The sequence below is a fragment of the Rhinolophus sinicus genome, linkage group LG03 (assembly GCF_036562045.2).
Source record: "Rhinolophus sinicus isolate RSC01 linkage group LG03, ASM3656204v1, whole genome shotgun sequence".
NCBI classification, from domain to species: Eukaryota; Metazoa; Chordata; class Mammalia; order Chiroptera; family Rhinolophidae; genus Rhinolophus; species Rhinolophus sinicus.
This window is the reverse complement of record NC_133753.1, coordinates 41527567-41544882: the sequence shown is the minus strand read 5'-3', so window position 1 is coordinate 41544882 and position 17316 is coordinate 41527567. Positions and strand designations below refer to the sequence as shown.

The following is a 17316-nucleotide window of genomic DNA, read 5'->3' as shown; positions in this document are numbered from 1 at the left end:
AAATGACAGGAGCAAATTGAAGTGAATCATAAATACATTTGTTTCACAGTTGAATTAAATAGGGTAGACTGTGCTTTGCTTCTATGTAGAGTATATTTCGCTTAAGAAGGAAAAAAAAAGTATTTTTCATTTTCAGAGAAACCATGGATGTCAATTACCTAACTGATAATTTTTGCTATAGTTACAATGTTTTGCCATGTAAGCAATATGTCCCATGCTTTATTTCAAATGAGGATACCTCCCTTTAAGCTGCAGGGGAAAGAAAGGGACTAACATTCATTATCTGCTAGATGCCATGTCAAGAGATTTAACCTGTGCCTCACAAAGTTTGAAAAACACTACTCTAGCTTCTCTGTCAGGCACACAATCCAATGAGAGACTTTATTTACCTATTTCTCTTTTCTTGTTCTTTCTGAAGGTAGATGCCCCAGTAGGTTTATACTGAGTCCCAAATACTCCATTGGGGTTTCAAAACAGGATCAAGTAAGGCTTTATCTTTAATAAAATATGTAACATCCAAATCTCATAATTTTTATATAAAAGGATTTAAGAAATTATTTATTTTATAGCCTTATGATTTTGTAAAGAACTCTAAGAGTTCATTGGAAATGACCAGGACATTATTCAAAACCAATAGCAATGCATTATAAGTATTTGAAACTAAAACTAAAACTACTGTCACTCCCGAAGGTAATGCAGAACAGTCTGAAATAAGTTTATTCAGACTTTGGAAACTTACTGAAGAGAATAAAAGCTTCTTCTCTTCACTTTCTTTCTTTCTTTAAACGGATAATGACTAGACTTCCCAACCACGTCAGACTGTTTTCTGAGCCTCAACAATACAATTATTGTTAAGAGTAAAACTGCAATTTGTACTAATGAACAAGAAAGATTGGACCGAATGCTTGGCTTCTAGATGGGTAGCCTTTGGCTGGGGGCCATCATTTTAACAGAGGAAACCCATTGTGCAAATCCAGCATTCGTGTTTGCACTTGCCCTTGCTCATATTTTCCTTTCCTGCTGTTTTATTTCTACTTCTTTTCCCCTGTAGCCTTTCTACATACAAGCGTGGGTTGAAATCAGGAGAAAGAACTAGAGGTGGCCATTTTCTTTCCTGTCTTCGAGTTCTTGAAGGCTGAATGTGGTTGCTCTCTCCAGTGCTCAGGAAGCAGCGAGTGAGCCACTCAGCTTGACTCTAGTACTGCCCTACTTGCTTATGGTCATTCACTTGAATTTACTCTGGTCTGTACATGTTTGGTGGACTGGATAATGACTCTACCAGAAGATGAGTGCTGTGAAGCAGCAGGGGGCTTGAATGATCCTATTTTAAAACCCCGGTGGGATACCTGTAGGAACTACCCTGTTACCTACTTTGGGAAAGGAAAAGCAAGAAATGTCAGGGAAGTATGTTTCTGCTGGAGGTAGTTACTGATGTGTCCAAAGAGCAGGAGGTGGTGATGTTAGGGACCCCTGCTGTTCTGCTGTATAATGGCTTTTTAGTTGGAGGGCAAAAATGGTGGGCAAGGGCGACCGTGGCCAGAAGGCTCGACAGGAGACCTCAAGAGACCCACCCTGGAGTCTTAGCACAGAGCCAGCTTCTTCCTGTAGCTATCTGGCGGTGTCTGCAATGCACTAAAAGTCTTTTCAATCAGAGATGATCGACCTTTTCATGCTTCTACTAAACACATAGAGGGCTGGGTATTTGATAAAGATGTATAACTGCATATGAAGGGTTACTCACATGACTCTGGCCTTTGTCTTTTGTTTGGTATTTTTGGAAAGCACAGTCTTTCTTGTTCCTTTCCTTTTCTTTCCTTCTTTTAAATTCAAACACGAAAGTTCCCCTCTTTCTATACATTTATATTCTTTATCTCAATAAACTAAGGCTCAGCCTTTGAATCATTTTAGCAGGTCTGTCCAATACTAATGGTGATTGCACCCACTCCTGGCTCAGAATCTCTCAGACGGGAACTGACATCTGTACTTGGAAAAAGCTGCCTTGGCGATTCTGATGCACGTTAAACAGGCTCCTAGTGGGAAGGGAAGGAGGGTTCTGGGCTTGTCCATGCCGGGGTCTCAGTGCCCAGCAGTGCCTGCCGTGGGGAAGCCCCAAAGCCTCTCGGTAGAATAAGTGAGTGGGTAAAAGCAGGATTTAATTTGGCTTCACACCCTTAGTTTCCAGGACATGCCTGTTACATGCTCAATAAATATAAAATAATTTGTGATTGTTTTACTTGGATATTAAAAAATTTATAACTATTATGGAAATGTCAAATCCCAACCTCTGCCTAAATTGGGAAAAGTCAAGTTTTGATCTGAATAACCTAGACAGTTGTCTCACTTCCCTTTTTTGATTGGTCAATGGGGCCCTATTATTTAGATTTTATAAAAAGAAATAAAAAATCTTTATCAACTATATAGTAAGCTGGTTTTCTTGATAAGTCTCAGCAATGTACTCACCATATACAGCTGACTGACTTTTTCTTGACACTTGACATAGGCTTCGTAGTCTGCAAACACTTTAAACCTGTTTTTGTGTGTGCGTATGTGTGTGATTGGAAGGAAAAAAACAAAACAGAAAACTTCATTAACAGGTATGTGCTAAGATTCCATTTAAAATTCTCTTTTGCTTAATGTCAGGCATACCAAATGGTTTACCAAACTCCTATTTCTATTCACAAGAATTTTAAACAGCCCTCAACCTTTTTCTGGTTTTTCCTACATGTAAGAATGTCATCATACGGATACATTTTAAATCTGGGTACACCAGCGGAAAGAGAAAAAGAAGACCAGGTTTGTGGTCTTATTCTTAAAGCTTCCTAGCATTGCTAGCGGAGGATATTTAATTTTTATTTCTAAACCTAGGTTAGTTTATCAGATCATAGATACAGATGGTTGGGTTGTAGTTGGTTTAAGATGTTCTTGCCCCATTTTCACAGTTCAAACAACACCTTCTTGGGGGGGGAACTCACCTATCATGGTAAAACAGCATGTTGATTAAGTCTTTGAAGAGGTCAGGCTGCTGGGGAGAGTAGAAGCCATTGTCAATTTGATCAATGGCAAGCTTCAGTTCCGGAAGTGCCTCGTAATATTCTTTTGCTTTGTACCTGTGGGGTGGGGGTGCGGGTGGGAGAAGAAAAAGGTTCTGTTAGTGTTTGTGATTAACAACACACCAGACACCACATCAGCTGTGAAAACGCATTCAGAAATACTAGCATTTATAGAAGTCATTATAAAGTTCAATATGGGTACAAATAATATTTGACTAGATCCTGAAATTCTTTTCCCCACTAAATTTGATTAATTCCTTGTAACTGAAGACAGAAAGGACAGTAGGTAATAAAAATTCTAGTCACAGAGCAATAGTCAATCTAGTAGAATACAGTACGATTCATTTCAAAGCAGACTTTATGGCTCTAAACAAGCATTGTGTTAAGTGAATCAGTTGCTTTTTGCACCCACAGATCCCCAGATTTGTTCCCACTGAGTGAGAATTTACTTGTAAGAGGCACGAAGTGTGTCTGACACCCTCCAAATTTTGTGATCTCTGGAGTTTCTTTGGTCAGTGCTCTTTATTTCTTGTTTGAGCCCAGGTTAATAAACCTATCCAGGTATTAAGTGAAACAAGTATTCCTGGGTGCTTCTGTTATATCCATATCTATCCTCTCCCACATTTTAGTCCATCTCTTTGCAATCTTAAAGGAACATTAGATGGTTTAAATTATAGGCAAAAACTTCAACTAGAAACTGATTCGTGTTTTGATCAAAGTAAAATCACAGATGCGGAGAAGGGACTAGCTCATCAGGCCAGCTCTGCAATGGCTGATAACAAAGAACAACCCATGCACCTGGGCCCAAGCTCCTTTTCCTTTCACTCGCTGGGTTTAATAAGACTAATCTGTGGCCAGGAAGCTCCCCTGACTCACGGGAGACATTGTGCTGCCACATTTCATGTGGCCCCAGCTCAGTGGGCTACTGGGTGGACAGGTACCCTCCTGGGAGAGCTGCTCTCTCACCCTTTCTTGTCCAAAGCAGCCACGTCATCTACTCTCATGCCAAAGATGAACAGGTTCTCTTCCCCGGCTTCCTCCGCCATCTCCACGTTGGCCCCATCCATGGTCCCAATGGTCAGGGCCCCATTCAGCATAAACTTCATATTGCCTGTTCCTGAGGCTTCGGTGCCTGCCGTGGAAATCTGCTCCGACAAATCTGTAGCTGGAATGACTGCACTCAGGCAGGCATGTTAAAATTAGTGATTCTGTCTCTCTAGATCTGCATAGATTGCATCCAAGCATTTATCTAGCTGGCCTGTTTTGATCACTAAAGCAATACATGTATCAAGATAAATATTCAAATGGTGAAGGACAGATCTCACTCTTCCCCTTGACTCAGGGAACCGTATCTGTCCATTTCTGATGTGTTATTTTGGTGGTTATGCCACAGTGCTAAATAACTATATGCTTATATGACTTTCTCTTGGTCCGTAAACTTTAAAGAGCATCTATTGATTCTCTGCTATAAAAGCTGACACTGCATTTCTCTTCTCCCCTTCCTTCCAATTTTTTGTTTTGTTATGTTTGATTTTTATTTCTATTTTATAACTTTACAAAATATATTGCAACTTCTCTTTTTTGATCCTTAAAATTCAGAGTCTCTACCGATACTTCCCTGCAATCTGTGGAAACAGGATTGTCTGCATTCCTTCCACTTTTCACCACCCTCTTTCCACTTTCACTGCAGGGAAATTAGCCACATACAACTTGACATGTGTCTGGCGCTGGACCCCAAGCCTCTGACCTTTCAGCCTGATTTATACACAAATTATGCTGCCTGCATCTTTCCACCCCATCCCTTTGACTACAAAGGTCAGGACTAATTCTCTGCTTCAGTTTGAGAGCTTATTTGTGGATTAGATATACTCATATCTTCATCTGCATCCAAAGGAATCTGACTCTTTTTTCTTCATGCAGACAATTCTTAAACAGTAACATCAGAGAATCCAAAAACACCTCAAAAAGAGAAAGGTTCTTTTTCACTTTGGGAAGGGTGAATACACAGTTGGCATTTTCATGTGGATGGTGCTCTGTGAGCAGGGGATGCAAATGAGCAAAGGTGCCAATGGTAGAGAAAGGGATGTTTGTTGTCTGTCGCCACGTGGGAACTCCATGCTTGATCTCAGAGTGCCCACCTGAGGCATATCTAAGCCTTGTGCTCTGGCAGCCCGACATCTGCCCTCATTCCCTGCTGACACATGAACAAATGAGAGCTCTTCCTTCCACGAAGTGACCAGCGTAATGTCTGGAAATTGGGGAACTGGTGTTCTATTGCCAACTGGGGCTGGGAACTGAAGACCTTTCCTTTCTTTTGTAGAACACAGTCTACACTTGACCAAAACCTCAGGGCCACCTCCTCCAGCCCCCAGCTCTCACAAGCTGGCAGGAAAATGTGCTTGCAAGTGTTATCTGTGATATTGGTTCTGGGGAGAGCAATCTCATTGTCAGCTGGGTCACTGTAAAAGCTTTTGGCTTAGGGGCTTATTCTGCCTAACAGTGACACCTACCCCAAGTTACTGACTCCCTGAGCTCAGCTGCCCCATTTTTCTGTATCATGTCATCTTTTCCTAGAATTTGGCCTGGCCCCACGTTTTGTGATGAAAACACTACCTTTTTCAGCAAGAGACACTCTGTAGTTCTCCAAGAAGATGACTTTCAACTTGTTTCCAACCATGGGGTCGTTGTTCACCACGTCTGCTACTGAAGTGATCAGCTTTATGATCATTTTGGCCATGTGATATCCTGGGGCAGCCTTGGGAAAGAATGTCCAGCACAATGACGGAATGCAGGCAAGATGAAATGGAGAACTGGCAAGGGATTAGAGCCCCCAATTCCCTAGGGAAGAGACTCAACTTACTTTGCCGCCAATTATAACTGTTCTGGGCACAAATAACTTCTTAGGGTCTTTCTTAATGCCTGTAAAAGATGGAGAAGTGGATGGAACAGAGAGTGGCTGATGGCTGGGGTGGTGAGATCTGTGCCGAGAGTGCTGCTTCCACCTGCTGGGCGGCGTGGGGGCTACAGGGCCAACTCACGGTTGTACATGGTGACCACATGCAGGCAGTTCAAGAGCTGCCGCTTGTACTCATGGATCCTCTTCACCTGCACGTCAAACATGGACGACGGGTTGATCTTCACTTTGTACTCCTTCTCCAGGAACTGAGAAAACTTCAGCTTGTTCTCCTGTTGGGACAGTACACGGTGCCAGGGCCCTTTTGACTTAGAAGCATTGGGTGGTCTGTTTTAAAAACGGGAGTATAACAGACTCAAAGCAAGTGCTGGGGGAAGAACCCACCAGGGAAGCCTCACCTGTTTCACATTGGAAATTTCTCGGAGAAAGATGTCATCACCCAGGAAGCTGTGTAACTTCGTCAGCTGGCTCAAGTCTTTCACGTAGTCTTCCCCGATTTTCTTTCAGTTTAAAGAAGAGGTGACTTAAGTCAGGGGTGGCAATCAAGCCCAAGCGAGCAGTTTCTGTCACTTGGTGGAGATTGTTTGCACTTACCTACAACAGGATAGCTCACCTACCACACAGTGCACAGAATGGCTTACTCACAGAAAAGGCTAGAAATACCGTGTGGGAAGAATACTTTGCTGGTATCTTAAATGTACTTTCAGTGGCATTAAATGTTAAAAACAGGAAAGCTACCTAAAGAGGGTGACAAAGAAGCCAGGTTCCACTAGTTGCTAATATGACCTTTGTTTTCCTCTTTTACTAAATCGGGTTACCATCTTCCATTGTGTGTCGTATGAATACTGTTAGCTATGACAAGGTACCTAATATTAAGAATTTCAAGCTGGCCAAAGAGAATTAAATCAGGCACTTGTGGGGCCATACCAGTCACACAGTGATGAGGCTGACCCTGCTGCAGACTGGATTTGCAAATCCTAAGGGCACCCAGGTGCCTCTTGCCTTCCATCCGGCCTCCCTCCTCTCAGCACTGCCCGGTTACCTCTGCTATGAGCTCTGCCAGCCCCGGGTTGCACAGTAGGAGCCAGCGCCTTGGAGTGATCCCATTGGTTTTGTTCTGAAACTTGTCTGGTTCTAGCTCACTGAAATCCTTGAACCTGGAAACAGAAGAGACACATCACTGAATTTGGCTGAAACGGCAGGTCCCCAGCGTACATACAGGATGAAGTTCAGAGTTACATACAAGAAGCCAAGTGTAGGCTTAGAAAGCTTAAATACAAGCGGAGGGAAGAGCTGCTGCTACAGTTGTCATTCTAAATAAAACATTTTGCAATTCAAAATAGAAGAAAATTCCGAATCTAATCACCTCCATATGATTTCCTGGCACTAACATATATACCAGACTTTTCAGCAGAATAGTTTTTTTAATTTTTATTTTTAGCTCCTAAGTCTAGAATTAGGATGGTTCAGAAAGAAGGCCCCCCCCCCACCACCAAAGGTACTTTGTATAGAAGAAAATACTATTAAACACTTTGAGGGGCCTCTCCTCCTCTCCAAAGCAACCGTGTATTTACCAGCACCACTGCATTAACGGAGAACCATGAGGCCCACCACCCTGGGAATGGAAGCTCACACTTGGGTCTTTACGATGTCTGAGTGGATTTTAGCCACACCATTCACAGCATGGGAGCCCACAATGCAAAGATGGGCCATGTTGATTCTTTTGCCTCCTTCCTCTTCTATCAGAGACATCCTTCTCAGACGGTCGACATCTTTAGGAAACAAGGCCGCAATTTTCTAGCCAAAGGAAGAGAAAGGCCTGACTGGTTACTTTCAAGCTTTACAGCAACACTGCGGTAACACTGCTCACTTCCCAACCCAAGCAAAATCTTTGATGGAGCGAATATAAAACCTCACTCCCACAAGGAGGGGCTGGGTTAGCCTGAGGAGATGCCCTAGTATTTTAGTATTTTGAAAAAGTTGTCTTTACCAGAGTCCCACCCGAGTTAGATTCATTTGATGTAATGGTTGAAAGTGGTTGGGCCTCACATTTGGTAAGAGAGAATACCGTAGCCACCCTTAACATTTCAAGACCTCATTCGAAAAAGGGAGTATGAATGTCTCAAAATAACTTACATCTAAATGCTTCTGATTTATCTCATAAATGATTTGCAAATGTCGAGGAAGGAGCCTCTCCACCAGCTCTACAGGCCAGCGCTCCAAGGCTTCTGGGAGCACTGTGTGGTTGGTGTATGCGAAGGTCTTCCGGGTGATCTCCCACGCCTGAGGGAAAGGGGGGGGGGTTTAACTGCCTTCCTCTGCAAGACAGGCTGCCCTACAAGTGCACACCCCATCACACGGGGCCAGACATTTCCTCAACTCCCGCCTGTCTGCAACAGAATAATTCTGTCTGCTTATATACAGTTAGACACCCCTGATTCCATCAGGTCCCTGAATGGTCCAGAGAATGGGAACGTGTTTTTCACAAATAAAAAGGCAGCTACTTGTAAAACTAACTGATAAAACTTAAGACAGCATACTGAGAAACCTTCTCTACTATCTTGTCTTTCATTTATTAAATAAAAAAGTCTGAGGAATAAAAACTTAAGGAATATTGTGAGAAGGTACAAAGTATGTTTAAAATACTGACTTCCAAAGCAATGGACGCTTTCAATTAGCTGTATTCTGAGGTTAGAGAGCTTAATTTAGAATCCTTTTAGATACAAAAATGGTAGACACAATATAAGCCTTGATACAGCTATTAAGCTGAGACCCATCAGGAATGTGTTTATTTCTTAGTCTTACTCCCTGTAAAGCAGTAAAGACGGAGAAATGTCAGCACCAGGGCAAAATCTACCTCTAACTGTTGGAAGTCAGCAACAGTAACTTATTTTAGAAAACCATAAAAGGAGTTTTTGGCACAATCTCTCCACCACAGATATATTGGTTAGTTAATTATAGGAAAAAAGAAGCCAAACTATCCAGACCTTGGACCAGGGCAATTTTTCAATATCCACGAAAACCCTCATCAGCTCAGGGATGGCGAGTGCAGGGTGAGTGTCATTCAGCTGGATGGCAACCTGTGTGGGGGAAAGACATCAATGTGAAGGTGACTGATGGCCTCATACCTGCTGGGTAAAGACCAACAAAATCTTCCACCTTCTATGCTATACCCACTCAACTTCCTTAGCACTGAGATAGAGTAAATCTGACAGGAAGTCCTCGTCCCCTCAGTGGTGCTTACCTGTGTTCACAGACTCAATACTTGCCTGATCTGGAAAGGCATCAAATGCAGTTCCGGCACCATCGGTGGAGCCAAACTTGGAGGCTTTGAAACGTCGGATGACATCTTGCAAGGTAGCTGCCACCACAAAGTACTCCTGCTTTAATCTTAGCTCCTTCCCTTCAAAAAACTTCAAACCAGAGAGACTGAGTGAGAGTGGCTGACAGCGTTGGGCAAGGCCAAACTCTGATTGGTGTCTCCTGCCCAGAGAACTTTAAGGCTAAAATCCACTGGGCATCTGGATGATGGGAGGTTGGATGCCACGCATTAGCCTGAGCTCTTTTCTGAAACTCCATTTAAATGATAGTAAAGGGATTTTAAAAAGGCTTACTGATAAAGGATGAAGGGAATGGGAGAGAACACAATAGCAACAACTGTTTATAAGCTGAAAAACAGATGGATGAGTGATCATTGAGCCAGAAGACCCAGAAAAGCTGAATCCTGAGCTGGTAGTGGAGAAGAGCCAAAAAACAACTCAACTTATACACTGAGGCCCCCAAAGGCTCTGGAAATGACAGCACTGGTGCCTTGGGAAATAGGAGTGAAGATAGGGTAAAAGGTTCGTCGAGAGTCTAAGAAGCGGTTTGGCCTTAGGCCTCATCCCAGTTCCCTCAGCTGAGCAATTTCCTTTCCCATCTGAAACAGAAATTGGAGGTGTATTCTGTGGAGCTGGTAGAACAAGGGTCTCTGAACTGCAGGGCAGCAGGTACAGTTGGATGTGGGGTACCATCCCATACTGAAAATGGGAAGGGGGTTAAGTGAAAGTTTGAGTACTGAGTGTTAAGACTCTGTCTCCTCATCCCAACCAAATTTCAGAATACAGGCAGCCAACATTAATTCCACCAGGAAAGAAGCTGCAAGAGTCTTCTCTAGGGAATTTGACCAGCGCAAGAGGGAGACCTAAAGACACTGACATGAGGTGCTTACCCCAGGACATGGCTCCACCAGATACCAACAGAGTGAAACCCAAGTGTACAGACCCTACCTAACCGTACAGAGCTACCCCAAAGCATGTGGGTACCTCGCTCTTAAATTTTAGTGCACAGCTAAGGATAATTAGACATTTAAGAAAACCTTGTGAAAGACAGACAGAGGTCAAAATAAACAAAAGCCAACTTAGAGGAAACAGAGATTAGAAAAAAAAATATTAGAAGAATACTATCAATATCCTCAGATAGATCAGAGAAGATATTGTGCTCAAGAAATAAGATTAAGATGCTTTAAGACAATATCTAGAGAAAAAAGATGACTTGGAAATTAAAACATGATATCCAAAATGAAAAACACAATAGAATGATTGGAAGAGAGAGCTGTAATCACCCAGAAAGTTGAGCAAGAAGACAAAAAAGATGATAGATGTAAGAAAATAGGTAAGAAAACTAAAGGACTAGCTGAGGATGTTCAATAATTCTAGCCCACTTCTTAGAGAACTATAATCCTGTGTTCCCAGACTGAAAGGATACCCAGGCCTGATAGGTGAAAGAAGAGGCACCCCAAAGCATCCCCCACCAAAAAAAATTCAGTACACTTAGATGTAGGTGACTGAGGGAGGGAAACATGGAGAAGGAGAGGGTGAGGGGGAGTGTAGAGTGACAGAGGGAGACAAGAAGTTTTCAAAGAGGTAAAAAACAGGATTCAAACAAAAGATCAAGAACCAGAACTGAATTATACTTCTTAGTCACACTGAAAACTAGAAGACAACAACAAAAAATTCCGGGTGTACTGCATCCAGGCAAGCTATCATTGTGAGGGCAGAATAAAGACATTTTGCAAGATCTCAAAATAACTGACCTTACATACATCCTTTCCCAGGAAACCCTTATAGCATGTTTACTACTAAAACAAGGGAGTAAATAAACAAATAAAAAGAAAGACATGGAACCCAGGAAACAAATGATGCCAGGAAGTAAATGAGCACACAGGTTCTCAGGATAATGGGGAAGAAGATCCAAGATGACAGTGGAGCAGCCAACCAGAAGAGATCCACAAGAGCCTTTTCAAAAAGACCAAATAACAGAATACCTAATGTGTCTGAATGTACTGAGAGGAAATTTCTATAGCTGAGGTAGAGTGTAGGTGAAATTAGGGAAAAGCACTCAGAAACCCAAGCAAACAAAACAATAACTCCAAGAAAAACAAAAACTTTTTAAGGAAATGAAAAATAATCATTATATAATGATACATACATGCACAGACCAGCATCCTGAAGCATTTACATGGTCATAATAATTTAAACACTGATTAAGGAGCCAGTGAAAATTACAATGTAATCATGTTGAGAGAATTGGAATAGGAAATAAGTGTTTGTGTGCTGGAAGTGGGAGTGTATGTGAGAGAGTGAGCTATATTCTCATCTTCAAAAGTGGAGAGTCAACAAACAATTGTAAAAGCAGGAAAACCAAGAAATAACAATAGCATGCTATTAGAAATAATGAGGGAAGAATCCAGAAAATCAATTAAAAGCAAGGGGATGTAGTTGCTTTTCGGAAGTGGGAACTGAGAGGCTAAGTTTTTATATAAGCCTCAGAGAACTGCTTTTCTCTTTAAACTATGTGCATATATAACTTTGATGAAAATTTAAAAACCAAATTAAAAATGAAAAGTCATTAATAGGAAATTGTCTGGATCAATCTTATCAATGGGAATTATAGGTGGAATCCAGAATTTTTTTACTTTCTTTTTGGTACTTTTTAATATTTTTTTCTAATGGCATGTATCATGGTAAAAATTATAATGAAATCATTATTCTATAAAAAGCACTATGAAGCCATCCAAAATTAATTTAAACATTTATTGAGTTAGGGAATTTTTAATGTTCTAAAAATAAAATGATTAAACATAATCGCTGACCTCAAGAAGTTCAAACTAGTGGGCAGATGTGTAAATAAGGCTTAAATAAAAATGTGATTAAAAAAAAGTTATATTTAAGTATTAGGTTGGTGCAAAAGTAATTGGTTTTTGCAATTATTCTTAACCTTTTAAACCGCAATAACTTTTGCACCAACCTAATACATACACAGTACTTTGGGAACCTGGGTACTCAGGTAATTCTTTATCTGAGCCCTGAAAGATGAGTATGAATAAGCCAGATGAGCACAGAGGGCCAGAGTATTCTGTGCAGGCAGAGGAAGCCTGGGCAAGGCACTCAGGTGAGAAAGCACAGGGCAGAGAGTCCACCACGCTGGGACTGCACTGCCAGGGCCAGATCACGGAGGGTGCATCAGACAACTCACAGAACTTAGGGAGCACATCTAAACTTCTGCAGTTCTCTGTAGTGACTGGAAGCCTTTAAAGAGCTTTAAGCAAGAAAAAAATATCTAACTAGCTGCAGAGGGAGGACAGTTGCAAAATTCTCGGCAGACAGACTAATGTCTGAATTAGGGCTACGGCCAAGTGGGGGAGGAGAAATGAATTTATTCTTGTAATTACAATACAAAAGTGATTTATCAACTTGTACTTAACAAGCATGACCTTGAAAGCTACGTGTCACCCAATGAATTTGGTCAACTTTGTAGCTCATGCTAACTTAGTGTGCACCATCAATAGCTGCAGATGATTATTTCCAAGTACAGTTAGGCTGGGTCCTCGCTGACGCAGAAGGATGAAGTGCAAGCCCCTCCAGATAAACAATCCTGCAGGCTGGCTTTGGCTCGGCGGTGCGGCCCCAGCCTTGGAAGGATTCTTACTTTAACTGACCATGAACTAGAACCACCTTTTGCTTTTGGGTTAGAGATTTCTCTGAAATGTGATGAAGTCACAATGTTTCTCCCAAAGGAAAAATAACACACACTTAGAGACTGTGGTTTAATACCAAGTAGACATCTGGCCTTAAGGACCATTTATGTCCTAGTCCCCTAATCTTTGTTTTGTGCCACCTTTGTAGAGAAGAGTACGAAACTGGTTGCTTCTGAGATTAAAAAAAGAAAAAAAATCATTATAGCTTAAAGAAAATGATTGTTATCCATATAAAAGTTAGAGCTAAGTATATTTAAGCCAACTAAGAATCCACAGCTGTCATCTGAGATACAGTACAAAGTGTTTTCTTTTTTTTTTTTTTAAACTAAGTTATTCTTAGTGTAAAATTAGGAATAATCACCTAAAGAGATGAATAAGTGGCATAAGAAACAAGTTTGCCCCTGGGTCCTCTCCTAGGTTCATCACCCCACCTCGCCTGGGGGCAGAGGGACAGAAGACCTGTCAGCGAGGGGAAGAGGCCAGGCAGGAAACCTCCAGGGATTCTGATGATGGATGAAAGGAAGTAGTGTTTCACCTCTTTTATATCCAGGTTTGTTTTGAAATACACACTGATCTTCCCAATTAGTCATGGGGTCACTAATCAAGAGCAAAATATCAATTCTGATTTCATGAATTGCACTAATTTGTTTTCCTTACTTGGGTGGGAGGGGAAATCTAGACAATTCAGGAAGATATATGGAGATTATTTTGCATTGAAGAAAGAAAATGAAAATGAAAGCTGTGCTTTATAGAGCTACTAAACAGGTGCTTCTGAAATAAGCTGCTTCTGTTTCCACTGAGGAAGTCACCTTGGTCACTCACATTATCATTGGGATAGAGGACCCGGGAGATGTTCTCGGCCAGATTTCGGTCCAGCACAGCCTGGATGTAGTCTCCAACGTTAACTGAGGGGAATGTTAGAAAAATGAATAAACAGACAAGCCAGCCACTGTTAGTCATCCAAGTCCCTTGGTCTCACCTGATGCTTGCTGTGTGGCATGTGGGATTCCTAACATTCCTAAACATCCAAAAGGATTTCAATGAACCTTCATGCTGTGATTCACATGAGAGTCTAAGAAGGACAGACTGACGGACTGCTATAAAAGTGTCCTGATATTTGCTCCATGAGAGGGCTGCACAGTCACTGAAGACTTCCAATCAGAAACTCAAGGCCTTTTGCTCAAGCTCAATGTGGTTCTAACTATTGATCAAAAAGAAACCATTTATTATATCCTAGTCCCCACAAGTTCCTGTGTTGTGTCATCTTGGTGGAGTCCTAATTTGCTCCTGAGATCAGAAAGATGAAGCGCACACACACACACAAACAAGAGCCCACGCTGTACTCACAGTCTCGGAGGTTGAAGTCATTGGGTGCCCGAGCAGACCAGAGGCGCATGGTGTTGACGGTGTTATTCCTATACCCGGGGACTGGGGTGTCATACGGCAGGGCCAGGACCACCTGTGGGATTCAATTCAAGCAGCTGCTCACTGTTTCCCACGTGTGATGATGTAGGTTTAACAATGGGCTGGGACATAGCAACTGGCATCCTATTCCTGGCTCTATCACCAACTCAAATTGTGTGAGGTCTAAACCAAGACAAGGGTCCTAGGGCTGGAGGGGGTTTTAGGGGCCATTGTGGATCTTCCTTCCACTGGAACAATCTGGAAGGACGGAACCATCCAGAACGATGGTCTTCTATGTCATTTCCATGTTGACTTCTCTTTGTGTCCCTTGCCTTTATCTGGGTGCGGAGCCTTCATGTTTCAGATCAAGCCACTATGCTAAGAATAATAAAATATGATGTGCAAACAAAGTGACAAATGTGAATCTGTACTCATTAAAAACCAGTAATCAGGATAAGTTTAATGTAGGTTATTCAATGATCTGATTTCAAATATGGTAAAAAAAGTCAATGGAATAGGAAATTTATGAAGATGGAATATTACATATGATGTTTAACATGCTAGTCTAGGCTTTTCAAAGTTGCATGATGAAAAGTTATTTTAGTGATCTGACAAATGAGCTGATAATTAGCCAAGATGAGCCTAAGTGAGTTTTGGAAAATCTAGCTCAATCTTTGTGACAGTCATTGAAACAGAGAAGAACAGGAAGATGAACTATGTCTCACATGAATTTAAAATTTATGTGGGAAAAGACTCATTTCTCTTCCCTGCCTCACCAGAATCAAGCTCCAAGGAGGGGGAACGACAGATTAATTGAATAGGAGGATACCAGAGATCCCTTAGTACAACCCACTCATTTTGGAATTGAGGAGAATGGGGCTAAGACGTGACGTGGCCAAGGTCACAGTCAGTGGTAAGGATGAAATCTAAAAACTTAAACAATTAAATCTTTTTATTTGAGTCTGTTGAATTATGAAAGAATGAAGCATTATAGCCTATATCAATCAATCACACACATTCAGTCATGTTTTCATGAACACCATGTCCTTGAAATAATAAATCACCCTTCTTTGAATATCTTTCACTAGGAAATATGAGTCTCTGGAGATTTTTACAGCAAGTTGTGATCAATCAGGAAGAGTTGTTTACAGAATGGGTTGAGTCCAAGTTCAAACATGATTTGTCCTGCTGACCCTTGAAGAATAATTGAGGCAGCCAGGGAAGTACATGGCTCGGATGTCCCTTTAGAGAACTTCAGGCAGAATTGTCACCTCTGAGCTCCAGCTGAGGCCATGCTTTCTCTGGGATGTTTCTATTGTGGTGCATGAGAGCTGGGACTCCGCTCATGAGCAATCTTTAATCTCAGGCCCCATGAACCTGACTGTTTGCTCAAAGCTGCACAGCTGTCTGAGGCTCTTCCTGAGAATCCTCCTCCTTTCCCCTTGTCTCTTTACAGGTGTCATACCTGCACTACAGTCTGAAAGACTTCCCACTTCCTCCTGATCCCTCTCCCCTTTATCTTGGCATTTCCCCAATGTATCACCTGCACTTCTAATTCTGTCTGGGCTCCGCTTCCCAGAGGACTGACCCACGAATGAAATGACTTGCTCCGTTTATTGGAAGCTACACACAGCACACACATACCACGTCTGACCTCATGCTCTCTGACCTCACCAGCTACAAATCGGGGGCTGGTCAGTGACAGCTTGCATAAATCGATCAAGTTCTGCACTGCTTGGGTCACTCACCTTATATTACATCTGTCCCATAACCTTGCCTTTGTGAGCACAGAAAAACACACTCTCCCTAATTGAATTTCTGGATATATTATGAAAATATCCAGAGGTACTTTTTAAATACAAGGTAGCTCAACAGTGGGACCTACAGGGCAAACAGAATGCTTCCAGGATCGATCGCGTAAAGATCGCGTAAAACTGCATACATTTAAACAGATCAGAAGTCACCGGAAGTTTTAGACCCCAAATCTGTATCAAATACTGGCTAGTTTAATACCAAAAACATGTATGAATTCTTTGGACGTATTAACGATTGATTTGTTTGCAGCTCTCCTAATCCTGTTTGTAACCAACTGCAACTAAGATTGTCATCTGCTTAACCTAAATAAAGAAGACTTGAAATCACAGTATTAGTTTATTCCCTATACCGTTACACTATAATGATCTATTTTAGCTTCTAATCCATTATTTCATATGTTGAATAAATTCATGTTTAGATAGGAAAACGTTTTTTTACAGTCTTATTTTTCTAACCTGCGATGAGCTCTATATGGATTAGCAGAATAGACCATTAGTTTAAAAACTCAGCTATAACATGGGTGTAGGTTCTTCTAAGACAAAATGAAGCATTTCTTCATGGAAAATAACCCACAAACCAACTGAATTTAGCATTACAATACCGAATTTCACTCCCAATTGTGACATATAACAACAACATTTAGTTGATCTTTACCATTTTTTTAAAGCTTTTAAAAGAATGACCAGTGATACATCTTTTCCAGCCTGAGGCTCTATTTATTAAACAAATATCTCAAGCAGAGCCTTTGATGATTGGACAGTGCAGTGCAGTAGTTAATAGAGGTTATTTTTCAGGAAGTACATAGACAGCAAAGCACAAACCACCACTGGGGTGCTGAAAAACGACTTGCTCAAAGATAGGGTAGCACCAAAGCGAGTTGCCAGAATAAGTGCACTTGGATTGACTGACACCGGCATTACTTCTCACGGAGTGATTTGGCACAAAATAAGAGAGTACATTTTCAATATTTTGCATTATTTTTCTTGACTTTGCAATGAATAAGAAACTTTGGTAATTCTTTGAATAAATACTTCATTTTTAAAATATCTACCCCTGAGAAGTTACAAGTAAATGTACATACGCAAATGTACATGTAGCAGAGGGGTGAGGAAGGA

At 41.4% G+C, this 17316-nt stretch overlaps 1 protein-coding gene across 1 annotated transcript in view; it reads right to left on the bottom strand.

The window, feature by feature from the left end:
* The window catches only part of PYGL (glycogen phosphorylase L), a 49445-nt gene that overhangs the window by 14551 nt on the left and 17578 nt on the right, over positions 1-17316 (bottom strand). The window contains exons 6-19 of the mRNA XM_019725677.2: positions 14330-14441; positions 13805-13887; positions 9234-9377; positions 8952-9044; positions 8101-8247; positions 7598-7761; positions 7007-7121; positions 6363-6464; positions 6089-6236; positions 5911-5969; positions 5664-5805; positions 4017-4224; positions 2973-3107; positions 2461-2527 (exon numbers count right to left, since the gene is read on the bottom strand). Of these exons, the coding sequence (XP_019581236.2) occupies positions 2461-2527; positions 2973-3107; positions 4017-4224; positions 5664-5805; positions 5911-5969; positions 6089-6236; positions 6363-6464; positions 7007-7121; positions 7598-7761; positions 8101-8247; positions 8952-9044; positions 9234-9377; positions 13805-13887; positions 14330-14441 (1719 nt within the window). The remainder of the gene's footprint in view (positions 1-2460; positions 2528-2972; positions 3108-4016; positions 4225-5663; positions 5806-5910; positions 5970-6088; positions 6237-6362; positions 6465-7006; positions 7122-7597; positions 7762-8100; positions 8248-8951; positions 9045-9233; positions 9378-13804; positions 13888-14329; positions 14442-17316) is intronic.